Consider the following 27,583-nt stretch of genomic DNA (forward strand, 5'->3'; position numbering starts at 1 on the left):
TGGCGCAGTTTACTTGGTGAGTACAAAAAAACGCAATCACTGGATGGGAGCTATGCTTTAAGAACACAAACAAATCTTGAACAAATAAAGTCCATTTCTAAGTAGATCATGGATTTACCTAAATAATGGTGACAAAATAGGGATAATTGATAATGGTATTCCAGAGATAATTACTTTCCGATCAGATGGCATAAAACTTTTTAGACCAACTATTTGGGTCATGCGTTTCATTTTATGAAAATGTGACAATGTCTTTTTTTTTTTTTTTATGTGAGGTTCAATTGGTTTTGAAAAGAGCAGTTTTGTTTTGTTGGACATATCATATGAGATCAAACTTACTGAAGTCCAGCTCTTTCATCTACCTGGCGTTCTTGTTCAAACAGAGCTCCCACCTTATGATTGCGTTTGTTTTACTGACACGTTTTTTAAAGAAAAAACACAACTTTATTTTAAACCAAGTTGATCAGTCTATTAAATATATTCTTAATTAAAACTGTTTGGTTTCATGTGGTTAGATAATAAATATATAAACTTTTATAGTGTTGCTTTGTTAGTTTAAAAAACGCAAAATGGCGACAAGAACAAACTATCGATTAATGTATGGTATAATTGCCAGTCACCCTGATAGTTCAACTTGAAATACCTTAAGACAAAATACAGACTGAATTGAAAGAATGAAAGGGGAAACTTTGACTGGGACAGATCATACAGAATAACAACATGTGACTTTTACATGCTGTTTGACAATAACTAGCACCCATAGTTCAATGGTGGTTTTTTGTAGGCCTACAGAAGTTAAGTGAGTTAAAGGCACTGGACACTTTTGGTAATTGTCAAAGACCAGTCTTCTAACTTTGTGTATCCCAACACATATGCATAAAATAACAAACCTGTGAAAATTTGGACTCATTGGTCATTGAAGTTGCAAGAAAATGGTATAAGAAAAAACACCCTTGTCGTACAAATAAGTGTGCTTTCAGACAGGAATAAAGAAGTATTTTAACATTTTAGTGAGAAATTACCGCTTTCTCAAAAACTAGGTTACTTCAGAGGGAGTCGTTTCTCAAAATTTGTTATACTATCAACAGCTATCCTTTGCTTGTTACCAAGTAAGTGTTTATGCTTATATGTATTTTGAGTAATTACCAAATGTGTACAGTGCCTTTAAAAGAATAAAATATAAACATAAACAACTTTTTGGTTTGAAAAAGTGGGGAAAAAAAAGGATTTCATGAGCACATACATTTCATGAATCCATAAGCCACATCTTTCATAACTTTATTTGGTTGATTTGGAAACTGTATGATCTGTTTGAAATGGATGTGTTGTAGCCATGGTGGGCGGTGCTGGGCAGGCCTACCCAGGACTCACAATTGGTCTAGTTACAACCCTGATGATATGATATGAATCAATCATCTAGAATCAAATGACATGTCTGTCTAAATAATCTACAGGTGATTTTTATATCTCTTTATCAGTCATGCACCGATGCAATGACAAATAAAACAATCAGAAAATCATTTTGAATGAGGAGCTCACAATGTATGTCAACGTATACATGTAGCTGACCAATTATAACAAAAGATGCCATTTGGTTACAAGCAAAACGGTAACAGTGCAAATAAAAACATACGTTTTGAAGTACAAATTTGTTTACAAAATGAAGTGCTGTAGTAACGATTTATAAAAAATGTGTTCAAACCCAACACCACAATAGGGGCAAAAGCACGGCCCTCTAAGAAACAAAGATTATAAAATGTAACTTGGCACTGTTGGGTGCATGGCAGTAGTCAGTACAATGACTAGGAGCAAAAGCACTGCCCTGTAAACAAAGGTTGTAACTTGGCAATGTTTGGTGCATGGCAGTGAGGAGTATGATACAAATATAACATGGTTTGAGGGTGACTAGTCTATATTAGCTCCCCGAGGTATTGGAAGTTGACAAACTAGTTCCCGAGGCGAAGCCGTGACAAACTAGTTCCCGAGGTTAGTTGGTCAACTTCCAATACCGAGGGGAGCTCATCGACTAGTCACCCGAAATAAACCATGTTATAATTGTTTTACTATACTTCATACATATTCAGTTACCGGAACATGAGTTATGAGCAAGAGAAAATGATGACTGTGAAACAAAATGCACATGATAAGTTTGTTCATGTGTTGGATGTCGCTAAGAGAGCACTGTTCGTGCGTGTATACAAAACAGTACCACGATCAATAGCGCCCGGAGATGACGTTGCGCAACGGTAGTGCAACTTGCGTGAATACTCGCGTGCATGCTTGGTAATTAGAAAAATTAACACCTGGCACGTGGTAATGAATGGACCAATGAGAACTCGGCTCTCGGTCATGAATATGTATGAGGTATAGTAAAGACATTTATCACGCTATCACCATCTTGGTCATGTTCCCTATTTCCAATAACAGTAATGAATGCTAACATTCATTGCGCAAACATGGCACCAGACAATTATATCGTCCAGCCTCAGTTAGGTTACAATGATTTGGAATGGAGTAAAATCAAGATGACCACACCGTGATAAAGGTCTATACTTACATCCAAACTGTTCCCGCTTAGTATTAGTAAAATACAACACACCCTGTGTATAAGATTTAACCAGGAGCATTGGATCCAACAAACTGATATACATCCAAAAGCACCCCGCACTTATGACCTCACTTTTGTTAAAATACACGGCTGTCAGACAAACATGCCACACCACCTACACGATCACTGTGTCATCGACATGCAAACTGCATTAGTGTAAAAATGTCATCTGACACTTTTGTCTGCAATCCGGAACTTAGCTTCTACTTTTAGCACAAGTGCGGAATGCTATTGTTAACAAATAACCAAACTCTCCCGTAAAATATCCTGAATTAAAATGAAAATTTCAGGTGATAAAAGAACAACCAATAAATACCAAGTTCGAGTGGGCACATTAAGTTGACCCGTGGTTGACTACTGACCAGCAACATACACGCGCTGTGACGCACTCACTGGAACGACTCGTTTAGAAGTCTAGTCAACTTTCCGCATTAATTTTCGCTATAGTGACACTGGTTTCCCTCTGCGCTTTACACATGTTAGAATAGAACATGCTATTAGGACCAGTGAAGAAACCATGGGCTCGAAGCTAACCAATAGTCGACCAGCCTGGGTTCGAGTGCAAATGGTCAACCTTTAGTTAACCATGGTGGTGCACACTCAAACTTGCTCCAAAACAAAGAATATTTTCAGTGTTGTATTTGTCCAATTTTGAAGTTAACTAGTCTAGCTCAAAATAAACATGAGGATTGCACTTATAAACTACGCAAAAATAAGCTAACACTATTCCAATACAAGAAAGGAACAAATCTTGAGCTTAACATGATTTGTTGAAATAATCTAGCAAAAGAATAACTTATTCAGCTACATTAACAAAGACTATTTTCAATTAGAAAAGGTTTTAAAATTTTGAAGTAAAAGAGTAGATAAAAAATCCTTCAAAGTACTTTAAAAAAAGGTTTTATGGAAGTTCTATTAATTCAGAGTAAAATCTTGGCAAGATACCCCCAAATTAATAATCATGTGATTACAAGAGATGATTTGTTCTTCTTTTCTATGATGGCTCTTGGTAAAGGATTTGGGTACTTTGGAACACAAAACACAATGTCTACAGATTTACTTTGAACTTAAACCATTTAAAGATAATGATAGTAGAAAGCTTTCCTTAAAATATTCTTGTTGAGGTGCTGTAGAGTTTGAGAAATGAGTAAAACAATGCTAGAGTATTTTTCATCTCATTGAGACAAAAATTATTTTCGTGATTTATTTTACTAAATTCTCAAAAACTACTGCACTCTAGTAAGTAATTATTGAGAAAAGCTTTCTACCATCATTCTCTTCAGACCGTGGACATTGAGTTCTGTGTCCTACAAAAGGTACCCACACCCTTTAACAGATAATACAATAAACTGACTAGATTAAAGACACAGACACTATTGGTAATTGTCAAAGACCAGTCCTCTCACTTGGTGTATCTCAAAATATGCATAAAGTAACAAACCTGTGAAAATTTGAGCTCAATTGGTTGTCGAAGTTGCGAGAGAACAATGGAAGAAAAAATGCCCTTGTTGCACAAGTTGTGTGCTTTAAGATGCTTGATTTCGAGACCTCAAATTCTAATTCTGAGGTCTCAAAATCAAGGTCAAATTTGAGTGAGAAATTGCTTCTTTGTTAAAAACTACACTACTTCAGAGGTAGCCGTTTCCCACAAAATTTTGATAAAATCAACAGCTCTCCATTGCTCGTTAGCAAGTAAGTTATTTTATGCTAACAATTATTTACCAATAGTGTCGAGCGCCTTTAAGCATCAGATGAATAGTTAACCAACATATTACTCAGAATATAACATAAGATACTCAGTAAGTTAATAAATACTTGAAGCAATTGGAAGAGAACTTCATTGATAGCAGAGGAATCGTGTGTAACGCTTGCCTGAATCTTTGGTGAGTTGTTTTGCTAGCTGGTGTTAGAGCTCTGGGAAGCGGCTTGAATCTTGAGTATAATCCCGAGGGATTCTAAAGAGAGATGAGGCGATGTTATCTCGATACTGGAAGTCTTGAAATGTAACTCGAGCTGTTATGGTAGGCAGGACTGGCACATCTAAGGGAACCAATATATTTCATCAACGTCAATCAATAATAATAATAATAATATATAGGACTTGAGGCATTGCATGGTGAGGTATCAATGAACATTTAGACCAATTCAGAACTGACTCCGCGGCAGTACAGTTAATTACGATCCTATAAGCTAAAGCAGTAGTCCAGTCTATTTTCTATACCATCCGCCCTGGTAATAGTTAAAAAGCAGGACAGTTCTTTTCAGAACTGAGAAGTCTCCCAAACCTCCGATTATCTACTCCGCGGCAGTAGAATATAGCAAGACAGTTCTCTAAGAACAACTCTACCTGGCAAGTAGATACACACATGGTGTTACCGCAAACCAAATATACAATAATAATAATAATAGTCATTTTTTTAATATAACGCTTCAAGAAGAGCATCTCAAAGCGCCTTCACACTATTACCCCTTGTCACACGGCCGTAAAGCATTCCTTAAACCATCTCAGCTCTGTAGGGAACATACAGCCTGTGCTGTATGTAGGGCACTAAGCTAATTAATCACAAGAACCATCTCTGCCCTCACAGGTACCCATTTACCCCTGGGTGGAGAGAAGCAATGGTTAAGTGTCTTGCTCAAGGACACAAGTGTCATGACCGGGTATCGAACCCACACTCTGTTGAACAGAAACAGCAGTTCGGCAGAGCTCATTTTCCGTGCTCTTGTCCGCTCGGCAAAGACACCCCACAATTTATTCATCTCATCCTATGACAGCAAAATGCTTGTTGTTTGTTTCTAAACTTGATTGTTAGTTTTTCTAAACCATAAGAATTTTCACTGGTAGTTTATGACCACGAGGCTGAAACAGTGCCGGAACTAGGGTGCACAAGGGGTGCACCACCTTTTGTAGGGGGTACTTCCGGCAAAAAAATAGGAGTAGTTCTGCTGGCACTACAACACATAAGAAATACAAAGACTGCCCTGAACATGATCCGCTGTGTCTGTGGCAAAAACCATTATCAATGGACAACCCTGTAAGCAGGCAAGAAAGCATGGGGGCAAACAGTGTTCCATGAGTCATAACAGCTTACCTTTAAGCAAAGGTCCCGGGTTCGAATCCCACCCAAGTACATGCCTGTGATTTGTTTTTCACATAATTCGGGAAGTACTGAGTTTACAGTGCTTACACACATCGGTGTAAACAATCAAAATGAATATTTTATATCCCCAATGTTAACTTAACATCTATTAATAGTAATAATAATAATAATCATTGTTTGAACTTACATTGTGCTCTCTCCAAGACCAGCCTGTTCGAGAGCAGCCTGTTCAGTACCCACTGCTATACATAGGATTCAAACTGCCTCTAGCTACCGGTCAACCTCGTAGTCTAGTTGGTATGACACTGCTCTAGAATTGCAAAGGTCGTGGGTTCGAATCACAGCCCAATAATATGCCTGTGATTTTTGTTCACAGGACTCAGGAAAGTACTGAATATACAGTACTTTAACACACATCGGTGTTTATGGGTAAAACCAAAATGAATATAGCTTACCTATTTTAACAGGGAATCCAGTTGGCATTTTGATTGAGATGAAATCTCGTAGTTTCTGGAAGTGTCTCATCGGTGTTAGTACTTCTAGAATATTCAGCAGATCTGGTATCTCCATTGGAAAGTCCTCACTCTACATGCATACAAAGGATAACACAAACCTTCTTATATAACCATCAATTTTTATTTAGCACTTTATCACATCCCGAAGGGCACACCAAAGCGCTTCTGACATTATTACCCCTGTTCACTGCGCCATATATTTCATTCTTTAAACCACCTCAGCTCCCTGGGAGTATACAGCCGCTGCTGCGAGTAACCAGTTATTATTATTATTAATATAATTTCTTCAGCCATTTCAACAGTACATGGCAATACAAAAAATACTTCCAGATGGACTAGGAGAAACAAAAGCAAAATAATTACTGTGGTCCATAGACCTGCCCCCCCACATCTGGTTGTAATACAAGTATTAATAAAACGAGTAATAAAATATGTATAAAACAATTTTTGTACAAAAACATAGGAAAGTTAACTATAAATTAAACATGTCTATGAACATCAAAAGATAACTACTAAAACACAAAATAATATAAAGCATGGACTACAGTTGTAAGATTAGAACCAGTTTTAGGAGTGTTAAATTTGAGAAACTTTGCACAGTGTAAAAAACAAACTAACAACAAACAGAAACCATCTCTGCCCTAACATATGTCATGACCAAGATTTGATTCCAACTTTCTATAACACCAATATTTAAGAATAAAAGAGCAAATCAGCGATCAGATGAAACATTACAAGTGTACAGTAAACAAAATCAGTTGACCAATATTTTTATCGTTGGCAGAGGTCTGGTTTTACACATCTCAAGATGACAGTTTTTATACTTTTGTAAAACCATGACATCCCATGTTAAACTTGTAATCATTGTGTATATCTAAAGATATAAAATAAATAAATAAGATGATACTGACCATTGCTATTGAAGCCTTGAATATCTTCTTTGTTTCTTTAGATACTTGTTGTCTGCCGAGGTGGGATCTGCAAACAATAAGACACAAAGTCGGAATAAAGTTAAGACAATACCCTAACAACTATCCTTCCACACCAAAAATAATAATAATTATTATTTCATTTGCCTTTGTCTCAGTTAGAAGAAAATTATTTGAGCATTGTAAAAAATATTGACATTTAGGATTTTTAAACCCTAACTTGTAAACATGTTTTACATGCTAAAACTGAGTGAAAATACTATTTTTGTGACATTGTTTTACTTATTTCTTAAAAACTACAGAACCGCAGCAAGTAAATATTTGAAGGCAAGCTTTCCACCATTATTATCTCCAAACTGTGTGAGTTTATTGCAAAACCGTGGCAAAATTGTTGTTCGTATTTCAAAAAGCACCCAGTCCCTTTAACAGTACAAAAACAAAATACATGACAATATACCCCAAGATGGGCAAGGGACAACAAAAGCAAACTCATGTTATGATCCAGAGGCCTTCAGTATAAATGTTTGCCAATCTGATGTCACATACAAAATCATAACAATATGCCACTGCTTCAGAAAATCAGACAATAACCATGTATTATTTCACAATAGAATGTGGACAAATATGTCATAAATGTCATAAGACAATGATGGTAAAGTAAATGTTCTTGTTCATTTTAAAGGCACTGGACACCTTTGATAATTGTCACAGACCAGTCTTCTCACTTGGTTTATTGAAACATGTGCATATAATAACAAACCTGTGAAAATTTGAACTCAATTGGTCATCAAAGTTGCGAGAAAAACACCCTTGTCGCTTTCAGATAACTTGAAATCGAGACCTCAGCTGAGGTTTCAAATTCAATTAAAATATTATTTTAGTGAGAAATTACCTCGTTCTCAAAAACTACGTTACTTCAGAGGGAGCCGTTTCTTACAATGTACTATACAGCTATCCATTGCTTGTTACAAAGTAAGTTTTTTTAAGCTAACAATGATTATGAGTAGTTAACAAAAAGCTTGGCCGATATCTCAAAATTATCGAAAATCGCGATACCATTTCTCAAACGATTACCATATCATCTAGACTTTTTATTAATCAAATTATCGGCAATTCATGGTTTTGATGAAGTATCACGATGTATTCCCTAATTGTGACGTCTTGCAACCACAATGGGCTGTTTAAAAACATATTTAGTCCCAGAACCAACCGCAAGATTGCCCAATTTATCCCGAAATGACAGGGTTTATTTGAAAAAACAACATCAAAGTCTTTAGCGCCCAGGCCGTCTCACACAGACATTACAGAAGCAATACTATAGTATCATTTTCCCCCTGTGTGTGGAGCCGCCCTGTGCCGCGAAATGAAAACCACATTGGGATCATAATACAAACCACAACTCAGCAGAAGTCACCACATGTGCATTATGGATGCTTACTGGTTAGCTAGAATGAAATGGGCGGGATCTAGCTAAATATGCACACATGTAAAAACAGTCATGCGCAGTAGACACTTCAAAAGACACTTTATGTCAGTATGTGTGTGTAACTGAAAGGCCCAGGTTTTCACACCATGGGTAGACAGTACACCCGACAGATGTATAATGAAACTCAAGTTATTACTTTTTTGGAGTATTAAAATTTGGGAACGTTCGTAAGATGTCAGAATTTAAGAGTTCAAATATGAATCACGATATAATCGAATATCGCAATATTTTCTGACGATACATCTTGGGATATTAAAAGCAGTGTTGCTCAAGCTTAATTAACAATAGTGTCCAATGTCTTTAAACAATTTAAGATAAGGCCCCCCAAAAAAATATGTTGGATTGCCCTTTCACCCGATTTTGCTGCTTGGGTCGGTCGGTTGGGATTTTTTTTCTTTTTTTTCAGATGTCAAAGTATGCCCCAAACTGCATTAACATTTCATGAATGATCTAGTTGTCAAACAAGCAAGGTATCATCTTATACATCTTGCTTACAATCACTCTTTTTGCGTCTTTATTATGGCAAATTCCTTCAAAAACAATTCCCAAGAGTCATTTCATTCACCAGGTTTTTTGTCCGTTCAATAAACGAGCGATACCATATATGGGTATTACTGGCAACCCTCTGTGATTCAATGGAGTGTTATACTGGTTCCTTGTGAAATCATGACATCGGATAAACGGGCGTGAGGTTTGATATGTGACACAGGCTCGCCCTATCCATGCGTGTGAGGGAAATCGATCTACATTTGTACATTGTGTTTTTGTGAACGTTGAAACCACGACTGTTGCACTGGGTAATTATTGTCGACTGAAAGTAGTTGGCCAAAAACAAACATTTGTGTCAAATCTACCATTTTGTAAGCATACAATATTCATGAAATCAAAATTCGGAAGTAAAAAAAAGGAAGAAAAAAACCCCGAAAAAAAAACCCCAAAAAAGAAACCGCAACCGCAATTTTGTTACTTTTACGGTCGGTCGGGATAGGGCAATCCAACAACTTTTTTTTATAGGCCTAATTAGATATCTTACCGTCCTGGTCTAGCTTTGATGTATTCAGTCCATGGTATATCATTGGGCGGTGGTGATGTTAATGACTGTCTGTAATGAGGCTGTCATTGTTTGAAAAGGAGATAAACAGTTTACTTCGTTTGTCAAACTTTTCAGTAATATTCACTCTAATGAAATGTCTCACATGCACGTCACAGCACCCACTAAGAGTTCATTGTGTTTTTTCCTGCAGTATAGAAATTTAGACGGAACTAATTTTGTGCACACTGAATGCCACTATTGAGTAGAATATTATGATATTTGATTACATGTAGCTACTGGTACACTTTGTGTAGCATTTTGCTCTGCTATACAAGGGAAATCGTTCGCTGTGCAGTACTAATTTTTATGTAATCTTCTTGCCTTATACACTTGTCTTTTGTTAAGAAGTACAAAATCAACCCCTAAACCATAACTTGTCAAACAAACTGATGGAGTGAATTAGACCAACTTGCATCAGATACACATGTTTCAAATCACATTTCCAATTCATATGTGAGAGGTGAAATAACTTAGCATCATCATTTGCAAATTGTTTTGTGAATTTATTTTAGGTTTCTTTAATATAATTAATAATAATAAACATTTCTATGGAGCTCTACAATTAACACAGCGCCTCACAAGAGAAAATAAATAATAATAACAACAAGGCATACTAAGACTTTTGAACCAAACTACCAGACCTTACCACTAGACGTACAGGCAGGTGATTAACTTATATACTTCTGTCTTAGGCCACATTTCATAGAGCTGTCTTGGGTTTGATGTAAACCCCCCGCGTTTTTTCTTTTTTTTTACATAATAATTTGCTTTGAGATACATTCTGTTTTGGGCCGAAGACTGGTACTGATAATGTTTGTGTGTCTACACCCAACAGATTCACAGATTCCAAGAAAACTAAGAATTACTGAGTCGCTTTGAATGCCGTTTCTGCTTGTACTTATTCCAAGGGTCACAGAGCTAAAAGTAGCTTAGCAAAACAAAATAATTCTACCAGCAAAAACACCTTATCACATGTATCAGTGCTGTATCAGTTGATATACACCATGAAAATATGTTGTGTATTAGTCCTTCTGTACAACTATTACTAGGCAACTGGAAAAACACTGGACAATAAAAATAAGTCAGGTCATCATTCGTACGCATTTAGTGGGCTCTTTCTCAGCATTTTAAAATAGTAAAAGTTTGTTCAAGTATGGGACACTATTTTCTTCATAGATTTCTCCCTGTCACTATTTTACAACTGTGTGAGGCACCATTCTAGTGTTTCATATAACTACAAAGTATTCACACTCTACTTCATTTTACCATTTAGTGATAAAATGTTTTATATAATAAATGCAGTGCCAATCTGTGGGGGAAAAGTCAGTTGGTTTACTTTGCCCACTTTGCCCACTGTTTGTCCAAGTATAAGAGCCCCATATCATCTTTATAAGTGACAAGGCTAGTGATAAGTTCAGTGCAGTGCATGAGCTGGCAAACTAGGAAAAGCATATTATGTGTCATCCAGTGTGGGTAGATCAAGGATGACTCAACAACTGTTTTCTTGGAATATCAGATTTCCATGAACCCTTGGAAATAATAACTCACTGATATCTTTTCTAACCATAGCTTTCTAAAATAACAATTTTAAATGACTATTAGATTTCTAAACTAATTGAAAGTCTTAAATTGTTATATTTTACTGGGAGCACAACCCTAATAAATTACTAAATGAATGAGCCCAAAATTTAAAGGCTCCACTTGACAAGATATTGGTTTTTATTTTTGTTCAGGTTCTTTTTTGTTGGTAGAACCGTCAGCGTGCCGTTGTCAAAGCTGCACCTGCTATCTGGAACAAGCTTTCTGCAACACTACGTCAAACTTCTCTCAACATATTCAAGAAGAAACTGAAAACTCATTTGCTTTGCTAGTTACCGTATTTTCTTCAGCTGTTTTCCTTTCAATAAGTGCGCCATATAAATCTATATATAATTATTATTTATATTGATTCAAGTTTGCTGTACTTACTTGGAGGTTTGTTGGTAACACAGCACCTTTGCTCAAATTCTCTAAAGCTGTTTTATTCTTCTGTACATCGTCTTCTGATAAATGCTCTCTCCTGTAAACAAAATTCAATCAATTCAGCTTTTTGCACAAACACAACAAGGATTTCACTGTTTAACTTGAGCCATTTGCTGATTATCAAATGACGTGTTGATACCATCAATTATTTGATGCATGCATTTACAATGTATGTTAAGGCACTGGACACTCAAAATAATTGTTAGCATAAAAGATTAGTTGGTAACGAGCATTGGAGAGCTGTTGAAAGTATAAAGCTTGTGAGAAATGGCTCCCTCTGAAGTAATTATTTTTTGGGAAAGATGTAATTTCTCACAAAAATATTTTAATTGAATTAGAGACCTCAGCTGAGGTCTCAAATTCAAGGCATCTGAAAGCACACAATTTATTCCACAAGGGTGTTTTTTTCTTCAACTATTCTCTTGCAATGACCAATTGAGTCCAAATTTTCACAGTTTTTTTTGTATGCATGAGAATTTGACAATTACCAAAGGAGTGCAGTGCCTTTAAATGCAAACAGTCAGTATAATCCGTGCCAACACAATATATATTTATATAACTTGTAATGTATATATGGATTGCAAATCGCATCCTTGCTGTTGTAGTTTACATTATAGTACATAAAGCATTGTATGGAAAGGTTTGCGGTAACACCATGTAATGACTATCTCTAATGAGTTGGGGTGTTTCAGAACAGAACCGTTGCTTTCAACACGACGTTTCGATCAGTATGCTCTGATCGTCTTCTGGAGAAAGTCATTACATGGTGTTACCGCAAACCTTTCCATAACGTATTTCCACCATGCAAAGTTTCAAATCCTACTTAAAGCATTGTAGTTATCTGGTCCCCACTACACAGAATAACATCGTCGCTGTTGTTATGCATTAATGCACATACTATGGTCTGCTCCACACAGGGAAACCAGTACCACTTGCATTCCCAAGATAAGTGTTAAAGGACGTCCAGTGAGTAAATGGCCTGCAGCCAATTTCAAGAAATGCTAGGATTAATCCTATCTCGAGTTAGGAACTTGGGATGGGTTTAATGTATCGAATTCAAACTCTGGTGTTTCTGATCAGCAGAGTGTTGGTTCGAATCCCCAGCCGTGACACTTGTGTCCTTCAGCAAGACACTTAACCATTGCTTTGTCCTTTGGATGGGACGTAAAGCCGTTGGTCCCATGTGTTGTGTAAACGCATGTAAAAGAACCCAGTGCACTTATCATAAAGAGAAGGGGTTCGCCCCGGTGTTCCTGGCAGCATATTGCGCCACAGCACCTTGTTAACCATTACATGGTGCTAAGGATTAGGTGTTATATCTCAAACTTCGTCCCACTCCTTGCAGTAATAATACCTGGCGCTTTGTATCCTTTGGCAAAAGGCGCGTTCTAAATAAGTTTATTATTATTATTATTATTATTATTATTATTATTATAAGTCGTGAGATTAATCCCAAGTTTGGTAAAATCGACAGCAGGCAGTTTTGGGTGGTACAGTGACTAACAAAGGGTTCATGACCAGCACTGTTTACATTAGAGATCATACAACATGTAATTCCAGGCCTGTTATAACGTAACTGATAGTAAATGTACCTTTTTCTTGTCTCAATGATCACGTTATTGATGGTGTAGAAATTTGCATAGAAGTTACCAACCATTTCACTCTTGTTTTCCCTGAATAACCAGCCACTCTGTGCACGATTGAATGTGATTGGTTTAGTTGACATGGTTACCGTGACAATGTCACTACTCATAATAATGTCTACTTCCTCTTCCATTTCCTTCTCCGTTTCCTACAAGAAAGCAAAGATGGAGTAAAGACAGTCAATTTATGGAATAATAAGACATTGACACCAAATAATCTAACAGGTCTGATACTTCACATAGGCAACAAAGGTGATTGCCTCCATGCCCCCAAGTCATTGCCTTTGTGCCCCTTGAAATGCTCCAGTAGAATTTTACAGTTTTCTCATGAGTGCCCTTAACCTAGGAGAAAATGCCTTGGTGCCCTTGAAATGCTCCAGTAGAATTTGTAAAATTTGCCCTTTCAAGAACAGAGCATACAGGTCTGATCTAACCCCTTCAACAATAGATGTTATAACTTCAAACATGCAAAGTGCAACCATTTACAACTGATCCAATTGATTATGACAAACACCCTCAACTTTGGTTGTCAGGAAAATATTTCCAAATCGAGTTTGTCTTTTTCCCCAAAGGCACTGGACACTATTCGTAATTACTCAAAATAATTGTTAGCATAAAAACTGACTTAATGTAATGATCAATGGAGATCTATGATAGTATAAACATTGTGATAAACGGCTCCCACTGAAATAACAAAGTTTTTGAGAAAGAGGTATTTTCTAACTCAAACAATAAAAGACTTCAACCGAAGTCTTTTATTATGCATCTGAAAGCACACAAAGTCAAGCAACAAGGGTGTTTTTCTTTCATCATTCTTTTTACAATTCGATGACCAATTGGGTCAAAATTTTCACGGGTTTGCTATTTTATGCATATCTTGGGAAACATCAAGTGAGAATACTGTTCTTTGATAACTACCAAACATGTCCAGGGCCTTTATTAAGAAACAACCCATTGTTATAATGTATCACTTCTCTTCTCACTTCTCACAGCCATAATACACTTTCGGTACAGAAAAAAAAAGAAAAAAGTTCACAGATTTACAAATAACTTGTAAACAGGGTTTACAGAAGGCAATGGTGAAAGACTTCTCTTGAAATACTATTCCATGAAATGCTTTACTTTTTGAGATTCTCAATATCGAGAATTACGGATTTATTTTTAAAATACATGTCATGACACGGTGAAACGTGCGGAAACAAGGGTGGGTTTTCCTGTTATTTTCTCCTGACTACGATGACTGATTGAGCCTAAATTATCACAGGTTTGTTATTTTATATATAAGTTGTGATACACGAAGTGTGGGCCCTGGACAATACTGTTTACCGAAAGTGTCCAATGGCTTTAATCAATGATATAAAAAATCAATTCAAAAACATTTATACTTAGAGAGAAGTTCTTAATGGCAATAAGGATGACATATGGAATAAATAAGTAACTGTTCTGCAACAATAATGCCCTGTTATAAAGAGGTTCTGCTTGTGAAGAGTTTGTCTACACAACATTTCTGTTATCTAGGTAGTTTGGCCAGTTCCAGCGATCTTGTTATTACAAGAATTGACTGTACACGGTTTACACATTTCAGAGTAACCGTTTTGGATTTCTGATGCTAAAATAAGCCGCTGTTTTAACAACTTCTTGTTCAGTTAAGGAGTCATGGATGTAAGTTTTCGATCACACCATCATCAATACAACACACAAACAAATAACTGTAAGTTTTATCACAGCATTTTGGTTAACCAGTGATGTGGGTGTGCACAATTTATTGACTACTTCAAAGAATTTGACAAGGAGGTTTTCTTCACGTAATAGAAACGGGATGTTTTGACGTCATGGAAATGAGATATTTCCTTTTGGCTTCAACACAGTCAAGGCCGGTGTACCTCACTTCCTGTTTAGCATCAATTCAATTTACATCAGGTGGTTACCATGGTAATTGCCACAACAAAGTCAAGTTCACAGTTTGTACTCAACTAATTCACTGGGTATGCACATGTATTGTTGTGTTTAAATTGTCTCTGTTCTGCCTTGAACATCTGTTAAGATTGATTTGGCACACTACAAATGCAAATTATTATTAAAGTTGGTAAGGAAAATTTATATATACAGTCACCAACAAACTCAGTTTAAATGTCAGAAATACTCAGCAATGTGCATATTTGCACATAAGAAAGGAAAGTTGTGTAGGTTGGTAGACAAAGAGATATAAATGATGGCGGAAAAATAACCATGCTTTTGTGCAACCAAAATGTATCCAGAAAAGAACTAGGGTGATTATCAGCACCATTGATAGATACAATAAGTAGAGTACATGTATAACAAATACATGTTCCCATCACCATATTACTGTGCACTGAATACAAATATTATCGCACGCTTGGCAAACCATGTGATACTCAGTATGTATTCAAATTAACCTGTCTCATTTTGTAGTGCTTTGTTCATAGATGATGTCCACAGGTTCAAGCAAAGATAAGAACAGAAATATCAAATATTAGGATTATTAGCTCAAGCTTTTACACACAAATTAATATTCTTTATCCCCGATGCAAATTTAACATCTAATTAAAATTAAGTCCAGCTTCAGTCAATTAGTTACTCAGTGGAAGGCCATGTGAATCGCATGACCACGGAAGGAAGAAACATTTTACCATAAATATCACACTCAATCAAACAGGTGTCCTTCCTTTAGGACAAAAGTATATAAATAACAAGAAAAGTATCATAGTAATTTTAGTTTTAACCCATACACCGATGTGTGTAAGCACTGTATACTCCCAAGTCCTGTGAAAACCTCGGGAATAGTAAATTTAAATTAGATGCAAATTTAACATTCTATGAAAAGAAAAGTATTGTTTTGTAAACACAATGCATCAAAAGCCAATCCCTTTCTTGACATTTGACCTTGGTGGACCAAAAACGAAAAGCTTCTGGGGGAGCCAAAGACCAGTCCACAATTAAAAACCCCTGATTTGAAAGAGCGTTTTTGGCAGAAAATTAAGTTTGGAATCAACACATTTTGGAATACATAACTGGCATTAAGTTGATAATCAAGTTCACCAAGGATAAATTAATAACCCATTTGCTCTTTACTGGTAATAATTAATTCAAGTATAACAGATACCTTTGTTACAAGACCAGTCCCCTAAAGCCATTTCACATCACAGCAATTTAGCAGGGGTCCCTAGCTATATTCTAGCACGTGAAAGGACAAAAATGTGTGGACTGTCCAAGGTCCCTAACAGTGAAATCTTCTCAAATTTGCCGTCCTTTATGGAAAGTATAAACACTATTTTCCTTTCACACAAGGTGCATTTTATAAAGCTTTGTAACCATGCTAAAAATAAGCAAGGGACCCTTGTTAAATTGCTGTCGTGTGAAAAGGCTTTAAAAATGATAAACATTCTGCAAGATATGAGCAGCTTACCTCATATCGGACTCTCTGGTAGAGTTTATTGTCGTTATCCAGAACCACTAAGGAGTTATCTGGTTTTGCATCACCATTGAATAGAAATGTGTTATTGCCTCTTTGCCACCTCATATCATTGAAATCAACTAGCGTTGTATCCATCCGTACGCGCGTTCCTCTCTTAAGAATACGACATGTGTCTGATGGAAGCATTCTGGAAACTAAAGGCACTGTCAAGAAAAAGGGAGATCTTATTTGGTAAAAATCCAAGTGTTAGATTATAATAATAACCCCCCAAAAATAATATTGGTGGTTGTGAGTTACCCAGTTGCACTGTGTAATTGCCAGGGTTGTAGCTAGACCAGTAGTGGGCAATAAAACTATTTTTTTCAGAATCCACCAAGTGCGTGTGGATCTACAAAATTATTCATGTTCAATTATGAGGCCATTATTGCTGAAGTTGGGGTCAGGTTTCCAAACTGTTAGTTTTATGGGGCCATGCAATAAGTTGAATGGTCTTTTGAATGTTCTTCTCTGTGACATTTGATACTCCTTATCATTAGCTGTGTCTCAGATCAATGCACACAGGACAATGTTTTGAAATCTGTGCAGGGCAGCCCAATATAATTTGCTCAGAGTGGTGGGCAAACATTAAGAGTCTTGGGCAGGCCTGCCCAGAACCGCCCACTTTGGCTACAAACCTTCATCTTTCATACCATCAAAGGCCATACAACTCATTTTTTCTCCATGGTTACTGTTCACATCATCTTACCCCAACTTTGGAAATCCCATCTGAGTTCAAGGTAGAAATCTCCTAGGTCTTCTAAAGCTTGAATGAGTTGAGGGCGCTTTGCTTCTAGCAATTCCCTTGATTGTTGTTTCAGCTTCCTTAATAACATCGTAACTATTCAGGGAAAAAACACACAAATACAATTACATGTCACCACCCAAAGTCAACATTGGTCAATTATGTAGAAAAATCATGCTAAGTTGTTTCCACCATGTTAGTTTTAAAAGTTGATCAAACAATTTTGGAGATTTGTGCACCGAACATGCAAGGGGGTCAATGTCGCGCATTGTGGGTAGGTTGGTTCTTCAAAGAAGTCCAACTACAGTGCTCTTTCAGGTATTGTGCAGGCAAGCTTGACATCAAGTTAAAACTGTCCATGTTATAAACATTAACTCAAAGATTTTGCATGTTCATGTATGCGGGACCATTGTGACAAAAAATGATTTAATTTGGGTACTTTTTGTAACACAGAACACAATGTCCACAAATTTACATTAAACTTACATGGTTTGAAGATAATGATGGTAGAAAGCTTCCCATTAAATATGAATTCGTTAAGTGCTGTAGTTTTTGAGAAATGAGTAAAACACGTCACAAAAGTAATGTTTTACTCATTTTGGTAAAACTATCAGCACCTCAGCATGTAATATTTTTCGGTAAACTTTCTACCAGCATTAACTTCAAACGAAGTAAATTTAATGTCAATCTGTGGACATTGTGTTTTGTTTTACAAAAAGTACCCAGTCCCTTTAAAATATCTAATATTATTCACATTCTTCATTTTCTTTATCTAGAATGATTTTTGTTTAGCTAACTTGACTAAGCGGTACAACTTACATGCATGTATGTACAGTTGTATACTTTGGTTAAATATACAAGTGTCTAATACTTCATCTACTATAATTGACCAAACTTCCATCGCTGGCTGATTGCAGAAATAACTTCACAACTGAATAGACTTTTGAAATTGACTATCACAGACAGTTGCTTCCACCTTCCAAATCGAGCACTAATTCTAGGGTCTCACGTAACATGTCTGGTTTAAACTCAATTAAATGCAATACAGAGAGATACAGGAAATCTACAATTCCACAACTTGCCAACATGTTGAAGTAGTTTTTATTTTTCTTGTCTTTTGTTTTTACAAATCCCTCTTATTTTTCTTGTGATTGTTTGTATTTTTTATGTTCTTGCCTTTTGCCATTGAACCAGTGAGTTTTGTTGATTTTTGATTCCCTAATTGCCCTTAAATGTACTTGTTTTATGCAACATTTGTAAAGTAATACATTTTACACTTTATTGCATTTTTATATGTGATTGTTGCTATTTTTAAGATTACTCTGACCATTTCAGCTTATGCTGCTGGTCATTTATGTATACCAGTAAATAATAAACAAATAAATAAATACATAGTATATCAAATGTGAATTTGAAGAATGAGTAATTCAGTGACCAAAATGCTTTCAACCATTATGATATTGGTAAACACTTCATGAACATGTTAAAGGTCATGGGGCCAAAACAAAACTAACAAATAAATAAAACATACATGAAGTACAATAACTAAAACGTTTATTCAAATAACATTGTACCCTTGAAAAGCTATCCAGTAGAAATGCCCTTCAGAACAACATAAATTAATATCCCGAGGCTTAACCTAACCTGTGTACAATTCATTCAGACACTGCAGAATCCACCAACAGCTTGCCCAGGAGGAAACAACAAAAAACACCTGGGCCCAATTTCATAGAGCTGCTCAGCACAAAAATTTGCTAATGTATGAAATTTCTTCTTTGATAAAAACAGGACTATAAAACAAATTTCCATGTGATTTTCAGGATTTACAAGCAAACAACAGCTGAATACCAGTAACAAGCAATATACAACAAATACAAATTTGGTTGGTAATCCTGTTTTTATCAAGGAACAAATTTCATGCTTTAGCAGCTTTATGAAATTTTGCCCTGAATGCAAATTCTTACTTGTTTGTCTGTCTCCGCGGCTGACTGCTTCCGCTAATGGAGTCCATCCTTGAAGGTTTTTTAATCTGACAGGTGCATCATGGGCTAGCAACAAGTGAATACACTCTATCAAAAAACATCAAACAAATCATACATTTAGTTCACAATACAAGTAAAGGGAAGGTACACGTTTGGTAATTACTCAAAACAAATATAACTTAAAAACTGACTTGGTAATGAGCATTGGAGAGCTGTTGATAGTATAAAACATTGTGAGAAACGGCTCCCTCTATATTAGCATAGATTTTGAGAAAGAGGTAATTTATCATTAAAATTATAAAAGACTTCTGGCCAGTCTTTTATTCCTATCTGAAAGAACACAAATTTGCAACTTCAATGACCAATTTAGCTCAAATTTTCACAGGCTTGTTATTTTATGCTTAATGATGGGATACACCAAGTGAGAAGACTGATCTTTGACAATAACTAAACGTGTACCTTCCCTTTAAATTTGCATCGGGGATAAAGAATATTAATTTTGTTTTGTCCTTACACCCTTACATGTTTCATATAAGCACTGTATACTCTGTACTTTCCTGAGTTTGTAGGTATATTAATTTGGTGTGATTCGAACCCACGACCCTTGCAATTCTAAAGCAGTGTCTTACCAACTAGACCACTGAGATTGCCCAGTAGCTAGAGGCAATTGAAATCCTATCTTATAGGCCTAGTATGCAACAATTTTCAATACTTCCAGAACTTAAAATCACAGTACATGTATAAAAAATCACAAGCAATTGTACAAAACACACTGTAAAGTGTAAAAATATTTATGTATGATAATCTGTACTATTAAAGCGATAGACATTATTGGTAATAACGCAAAATAATTGTTAGCATCAAAACTTACTTGGTAATGAGCAATGGAAAGATGTTGATAGTATAAAACATTGTGAGAAAAGGCTCCCTCTGAAGTTACGCAGTTTTTGAGAAAGAGGTAATTTCTCACTCCAATAATAATAAAATTCAGCTGAAGCACACACAGATTTGTGTAACAATGGTTTTTTCCCCCTTCATTATTCTCTTGCAACTTCGGTGACCAAATGAGCCAACATTTTCACAGGTTTGTTGTGAGAAAACTGGTGTTTGACAATTACCAAACGTGTCCAGTGCCTTTTAAGCCCTTCTACATGTATCATCCTTTACTTGAAGTAGCAGTGCATACCGCTATTGCCTAAAATGCAGAACAATTGATTTCAACTGTTTAATCACAGCATAGAGAACTAAGGACAGATGGTTTGGGGCCGAATACAAAAATAATTTTAAGATTACCTATATTAAAGGGAGCTGCTTCTCACAATGTTTTATACTATCAACCTCTCCCCATTGCTTGTTACCAAGGAAGTTTTTATGCTAACAATTATTTTGAGTAATTACCAATGGTGTCCAGTGCCTTTAACTCAGCCTGCTTTAAAGGGAAGGTACACGTTTGGTAATCGTCAAAGACAAGTCTTCTCACTTGGTGTATCCCAACATAGGCATAAAATAAAAAACCTGTGAAAATTTGAGCTAAATTGGTCATCGAAGTTGCGAGAAAATGATGAGAGAAAAAACACACTTGCTGGACGAATATGTGCGCTTTCAGATGGAAATAAAAGACTTCTAGCTAGAAGTCTTTTATTATTTCAGTGAGAAATTACCTCTTTCTCAAATCTATGTTACTTCAGAGGGAGCCGTTTCTCACAATGTTTTACACTATCAACAGCTCTACAATGCTTGTTACCAAGTCAGTTTTTAAGTTAATATTTGTTTTGAGTAATTACCAAAAGTGTACCTTCCCTTTAACTCCCTCATTTTATATGCAAAACACTTATCCTTGTCGCATAAAGCGCTAGTATTCCTTTTAAATACATATAAATGCAAAAAAAATTACTGCCAGAGAAATTTAATTACAGTGTTTGTGTTTCAATGATACCAGCATCATTCACACAATATTACCACTATTATAAACAGCATGTAGCACTGTATTCAGCAACAGAGATTCATTTGCATTACAGAACATTATGTTCTATTCTATATAGCACTATCGAATACACATAAATACGTGTGCTTTCCAGCATGATAAATTCCAAACTGTAAACTGATTGATTGATTGTATTTGTTCAGTCTATACAAACAGCAAGGACATGCCAAAAATACAAACACAACAACTTCAACAACAGGAGAAACGGCAATGAAATAGTCTAATGTAAACCAAAATAAAAAACAAGATAAAAATACTGCACAAAATTATCCAAGGATAACCCAAAAAGCCAATAACTTAAAGGCACTGGACACTATTGGTAATTGTCAAAGACCAGTCTTCTCACTTGGTGTATCTCAACATAATATGCATAAAATAACAAACCTGTACAAATTTGAGCCCGATTGGTCAGTGAAGTTGCGTGATAACAATGAAGAAAAAAACCACACCCTTGTCAAACGAAGTTGTGTGCTTTCACATGCTTGATTTCGAGACCTCAAATTCTAAATCTGAGGTCTAGAAATCAAAATTCATGGAAAATTACTTCTTTCTCAAAAACTACGTTACTTCAGAGGGAGCCGTTTCTTACAGTGTATTATACCATCACCAGCTCCCCACTACTCATTACCAAGTAAGGTTTTATGCTAATAATTATTTTGAGTACAAATAGTGTCCACTGCCTTTAAGACTTATTTCCATTGGGGTCATTGGATCATGGATGGATAACTAGAGTTTTACCCTACACCAAATGCCTCATTAGTACAGTGCTCTCACGAGTCATGCAGACATACATTTGCAGGATACTACTTGAATGGATTGGAACCAACCACCCCCGCAATATTCTAGACAACAAAATTTAACCTTTAGACCACTGAAAGTGTCTGGTTCGAATCCTCTATCAAATTAGCAGCAGGTACATGTACCACAAATTAGAAATAAGTAATTTACTAACAATTTGCATGTTCATAAATCATCAATACTTTGGACAGGTTCATCCAGAGAGGAGACCATTATGGCCATATTTAAAACGAGTGATATCAACATGATGAGGATTGATAACAAACGGTCAGAGGAAATTGAGTCAAAAGAGGTTGCTATCAGATGATTGTGCAAATTCCAATGACCCAATTTAAACAGGGGCTACAGGATAATCTGAATATTTTTCCTATTACTTTTTTTTGTCAAATAGACGTCGTAGAATGGTTTATAACCATTTTACGCTTAAAATTTGCATTTATTAATAAATAATTCAAGTCAAAGATGCACCGTGCCGCGCAGCATTTTCAGCTGAGAGTCAAAAACTGTTTATCTACAATGATACGCAATGACCCCCTTGACTTCAATGGGTTATTTCCCAATAGAGTTTGTGCACAGTTCTCCAGCTTTAGCCAATTGAGGGTGCTCTTTTCCTCATCAAATAGCACCGATGACGTCCAAATTCCTTTGCTGCGCAGGTTTGTTTGACCTCACATTTTTCAGAACTTTGGCTTGGAGTGTTTCAGAGAAAAACAAACATTTTTAGCATGTTTAAACGTGAGGTAAGCCACTCGTTATATTGTTTTCTTGTTTCATATGGACTCCATTGACATGTTCTAAAAAAAGTATTATTTCAGAGCATTCTGTAGCCCAACTTTAAGTTGGTTGGCTGCATACATTTGGCTCGTGCCAGTTCAAAACTTGCATTAACAGTTTGAATCTTAAAGGGTCTGGGTACTTAAAGGCAGTGGACACCTTGGTAATTACTTAAAATAATTAGTAGAATAAAACCTTACTTGGTAGCGAGTAATGTAAAGAGGTTGATAATATAAAACATTGTGAGAAACGGCTCCCTCTGAAGTGGTAATTACTTAAAATAATTATTAGAATAAAACCTTACTTGGTGGCGAGTAATGGAAAGAGGTTGATAAAATAAAATGTTGTGAGAAACGGCTCCCTCTGAAGTGGCGTAGTTTTTGAGAAAGAAGTAATTTTCCATGAATTTGTTTTCAAGACCTCAGAAATCAGAATTAGCTATTGAGGTCTCAACATGAAGCATCTGAAAACACACAGCTTCGTGTGACAAGGGTGTCTTTTCTTTCATTATTACCTCGCAACATCGATTACCAATTGAGCTCAAATTTTCACAGGTTTGTTATTTTATGCACATGTCAAGATACACCAAGTGAGAAGACGGGTCTTTGACAATTACCAATTGACATTAAACTCACAAAGTTTGAAGATATAATACTGATGGTAGATAATGACAGTCACATGTAATCTTAAATGTCCATGTCATTATATTAAAAACGTAGGGCCTACCTTTATAACCAAGCATGACAGCCAGATGAAGTGCTGTATTCCCTGTAAGAATAAACAAGTAATTTACATTTATAATACATTACATTTGACTCAATTTGACATTGTACTTGTAGAACATACATGATTAGATATATTGTAGATTTGTATCAGTTTGTGTAATAAAGAACAGTTAATTTGTTTTAATAGCCGATTCCTTCAGTAAAAAAGTGTTGAAATAATCATGCAAAACATTTTTCTTTTAGAATTCTACATAAAATTTAATGTAAACACAGGAAACATCAAAATTTTGTTGCTTCAGTGTTTGATTTTTACTTTGTTTAAGTGGAAAAATTTAGAGTTATCCTTTAGCCGCTTTTGGCGAACTAGCATTTTGGTATGAAAGCCACTAACAGCTAGAGAAGAGAATAAAACATTATAAATGAGGTTTTCAACAATGTTCATTAACTCTAGTCATTTCTTGTGGGGGTGTCATGGCCGAGAGAATACGCTCTGGTGGTTAAGTCATCGGGATGTGGGTTCAAATTCCGTTTGCGAAAATTGTGTCATTGAGCAAGACACTTAACCATTGCTTCTATCCACCCATTGGTAAAATGGAAACCTGTTAGGGCAGAGATAATCAGCTTGGAGCACGGTAACTCTCAGCACCAGCTGTGCGTATGTATATATACTCCGCCAGGGAGCTGAGATGGTTTAAGGAATGAAATATGTGGCCCTGTGAACAGGGGTAATAATGTCAGAAGCGCTTTGATATTATTATAAACTATTACTATTGTGACGAAATTGGGGTGGACCAACACAAGTCTAATCTGTGTGTTTCGTAAGGGGTCATGAACTTCTATTGCGTAAGTAGGTCGGAGTACGGTCATGGGGTCAGTGGAGTGAGTGGCGGGTCTTTTTGACCATTCATGCAGCAGCGGGCTTGTCGCTGGGCAGAGGCAGGCAGGCAGTGGCCAATCACGGGGTGCCTGTGTGCATGCGGCGTCTGCATGCCACGGCTTGGCTTTTCGGGTGAGGCTCGGGAAACCTGGCAGTGTGATTTTGGCAAATGATGAAGTAAGAAGTGTTTCAAGCAGGAGTTGTGTGACGGGCTGTGGAAGACGGGATGGAATTTGGTGCTGCGGTAAATCCGCCGGGACACGTTGCTGCCTCCGACCCAACAGACAAACAGTAACCGATCGGGCGGTAGATTTCCACCCAAACGAGCCTGCAGCCTTAGCCCGAGACTGCTTGTAGTACTCCCCGGGTCTGAGGTATGATTTGGATTCGGGATAAGGGGAACTTTCGGACCAGCGGTGGGACTTCTCCCTGGACTCCCGAACTCAAATTAGTCTCGCGGGAAACTCGCCACACTATTATTATAAATTATTATTATTCTATTTCAATGTCATCGACAGGGTTTTTGTCAACCAAGGTTGGAAAGCATGGGAAGCCATAAATGCAAAGCAGAAAAAGATAGCCACAATTTGTATGAACCACAAATATTCAAAAATAGTGTCAAATAGTTATTTATGCTGTTAACCCAAACTTTAAGGTCCCGGGCCCCGTAGGCTGTCAATTCGCAGGTCACCATCTCCTAGTCAGACGGAGCCAATTTCTTGCAATTTTGGTTTCTAGTTTTACCTAGTAAAATGTCTGAAGCTCTTCCATCCTTTTTTTCTACTATTATGTAAAGATAAATACGCCTAATTTGTGATATTTATACTGTCTAATAATACAAAATACTTACTATTTTCTTACTGTTTAAAAAATTGTAATAATATTGCATTGGTTGGCAGTTTTCGACAGTCCTCCGCCAGGTGTCAAAATTTTTGAATGTGCCGAATTCAGCTGGCCGAATTTTTGTGGTTTGTGGGTGCCGAGTTCGGTCCTACTAAAAGCCGACAACTCGCCGACAACGTCGACAACAAGTCCAGAGCGCCGACAACTCGCCGCCAACAAGTTTTAATTACCTCAAAAATGGCCAATAAACCATAGATGTATTAGAACTATATGTGTTCTGTAATATAAACATAAAGTTAATGGAAAAACTTCACAAAAAGTGTGAATTTTTAACCCGAAAAAAACTTCACTTGCACGAAAAGCGGTCGGACACCATCTTGGCTTAAAAACCGTGTTTGGACCAGACCATTATGATACGGGTAGATTTAGCACTTGTCAACACCAGAGGGCGGGCTTCATGTGAAGACCTTCACTGCAGTGTGCACAGTGCACGACGCCCGCCCTCTATTGCTAAGTCTGACTCACCCGCATCATAATGGACTGGTCCGAACACGATTTTAAGCCAAGATTGCGTCCGACCGTTTTCCGTGAACGTTCAGTTTTTTTTCTGGTTAAAAATTCACACTTTTCGTGAATTTTTTTCCATTAAATTTATGTTTAAATTACAGAACACATATAGTTCTAATACATCTATGGTATATTGGCAATTTTCGAGGTAATTAAAACTTGTTGGCGGCGAGTTGTCGGCGCTCTGGACTTGTTGTCGGCGAGTTGTCGGCTTTTAGTAGGACCCGCTGAGTTTGCAACTTGCAAACTTCGACAACCAGCAACTGCAAAATGGAGGTGCCGAAGTGACCGGTACAATATTCAACCCGGTCGTACCTGTCTTTGCTATCTATTTCACTCCATTTCTACCATTCTAAGACCACGGTCGTCGTACGTACTGCTGTGCCGGTCGTACTTGCTATGGAATGGCATGCTAACTAAAATGCTATTGCTAGCTATGCTGGTTGTCCAGTACTCTCGCATAAATGAAATAATCGATTTCACAGCAGTCTTTGCATTTATGTTAAATAAATAGATCTGTTTATAATACAATTTAATTCAACTCAATACATACCATGGACATCCTTCTCAGCTACATCATGTTTACGTAAAAGAGCAGAAAGTCTTCTTTTATCGTCGCTGAACACGCTTTCATGCAGTGGATACTCCGAGAGTGGCCCTTTTTGAAGGGCAGCCATTATTCATTACGTACATGGACATCATGTACGTGTGTGTATACACAGAGTAGTTTCAGCTGTACGTGTGTCCTTACGGGAGCGCGATTTCTTTGGGATCGATCCATCCATCAAGGGACTTGGCCCATATTATTCATGATCATCAGTCAGCAGTGAACACTCGGCTGTTATATTATAGCTAGGCAGATTGGCCCAATTTCATCGAGCTGCGAAGCACAAAAGTTTGCTTACCATGAAATTTCTTTCTTGATAAAAACAGGATTACCAACCAAATTTCCATTTGTTGCATGTTGCTTTCTCACTGGTATTCAGCTGTCGTTTGCTTGCCCTGAAAATCAAGTGGAAATTTGGTTGGCATTCCTGTTTTTATCAAGGGAGAAGCTTCATGCTAATCAAATTTGTGTGCTTTAGCAGCACTATGAAATTGGGCACTGGTTGTAGGGAGGGGGGGGGGGGGGTTGGGCAGGTTCGCTTGGAACACTTATAAAGACAGACTCAGACACTTACAAAGAACAATTACAAGATATTTTTTTAGTTGTCAAAAAAATATTCAGAGACGGTTACAATCTCAGAATCATTTTAATAATTATTACACACAAAGAAGTTATGATGAGCCACACACTTTCTTCAAATGTTGGGAAATGACATAATTAGTGGTCAGCAGGGATAATTTACATGATAAATGAAGCACCTGGCAAGTAACTGTACATCATCTGGAATCATGTCTACTTGTCAATAATACATC

The 27,583-nt window shown here is 36.7% G+C and overlaps 1 protein-coding gene across 1 annotated transcript; it reads right to left on the reverse strand.

The window, feature by feature from the left end:
* Positions 1 to 4,271: 4,271 nt before the first annotated feature.
* Positions 4,272 to 26,896, reverse strand: LOC117297987 (ankyrin repeat domain-containing protein 13C-like). Its single transcript, XM_033781195.1, has 11 exons — positions 26,718 to 26,896; positions 23,879 to 23,920; positions 19,579 to 19,683; positions 17,579 to 17,710; positions 16,825 to 17,036; positions 13,347 to 13,546; positions 11,701 to 11,791; positions 9,673 to 9,752; positions 7,136 to 7,202; positions 6,165 to 6,294; positions 4,272 to 4,648 (listed from the first exon to the last, which is right to left on the reverse strand). The coding sequence occupies exons 1-11, from the start codon at positions 26,839 to 26,841 to the stop codon at positions 4,515 to 4,517; spliced, it is 1,317 nt and encodes a 438-aa protein (XP_033637086.1). The 5' UTR covers positions 26,842 to 26,896; the 3' UTR covers positions 4,272 to 4,514.
* Between the last annotated feature and the right edge of the window lie 687 nt (positions 26,897 to 27,583).

Source organism: Asterias rubens, chromosome 12, assembly GCF_902459465.1.
Source record: "Asterias rubens chromosome 12, eAstRub1.3, whole genome shotgun sequence".
Classification (NCBI taxonomy): Eukaryota; Metazoa; Echinodermata; class Asteroidea; order Forcipulatida; family Asteriidae; genus Asterias; species Asterias rubens.

Excerpts from the sequence above, each read along its gene's own strand:
- LOC117297987 (XM_033781195.1), bottom strand. The coding sequence starts at position 26,841 with ATGGCTGCCCTTCAAAAAGGGCCACTCTCGGAGTATCCACTGCATGAA. Across the intron at positions 13,547-16,824 it reads ACCAGAGAGTCCGATATGAG|GAAACGGAGAAGGAAATGGA; the intron begins GTAAGCTGCTCA and ends GCTTTCTTGTAG. Across the intron at positions 9,753-11,700 it reads TGTTACCAACAAACCTCCAA|CCTCATTACAGACAGTCATT; the intron begins GTAAGTACAGCA and ends AAACAATGACAG.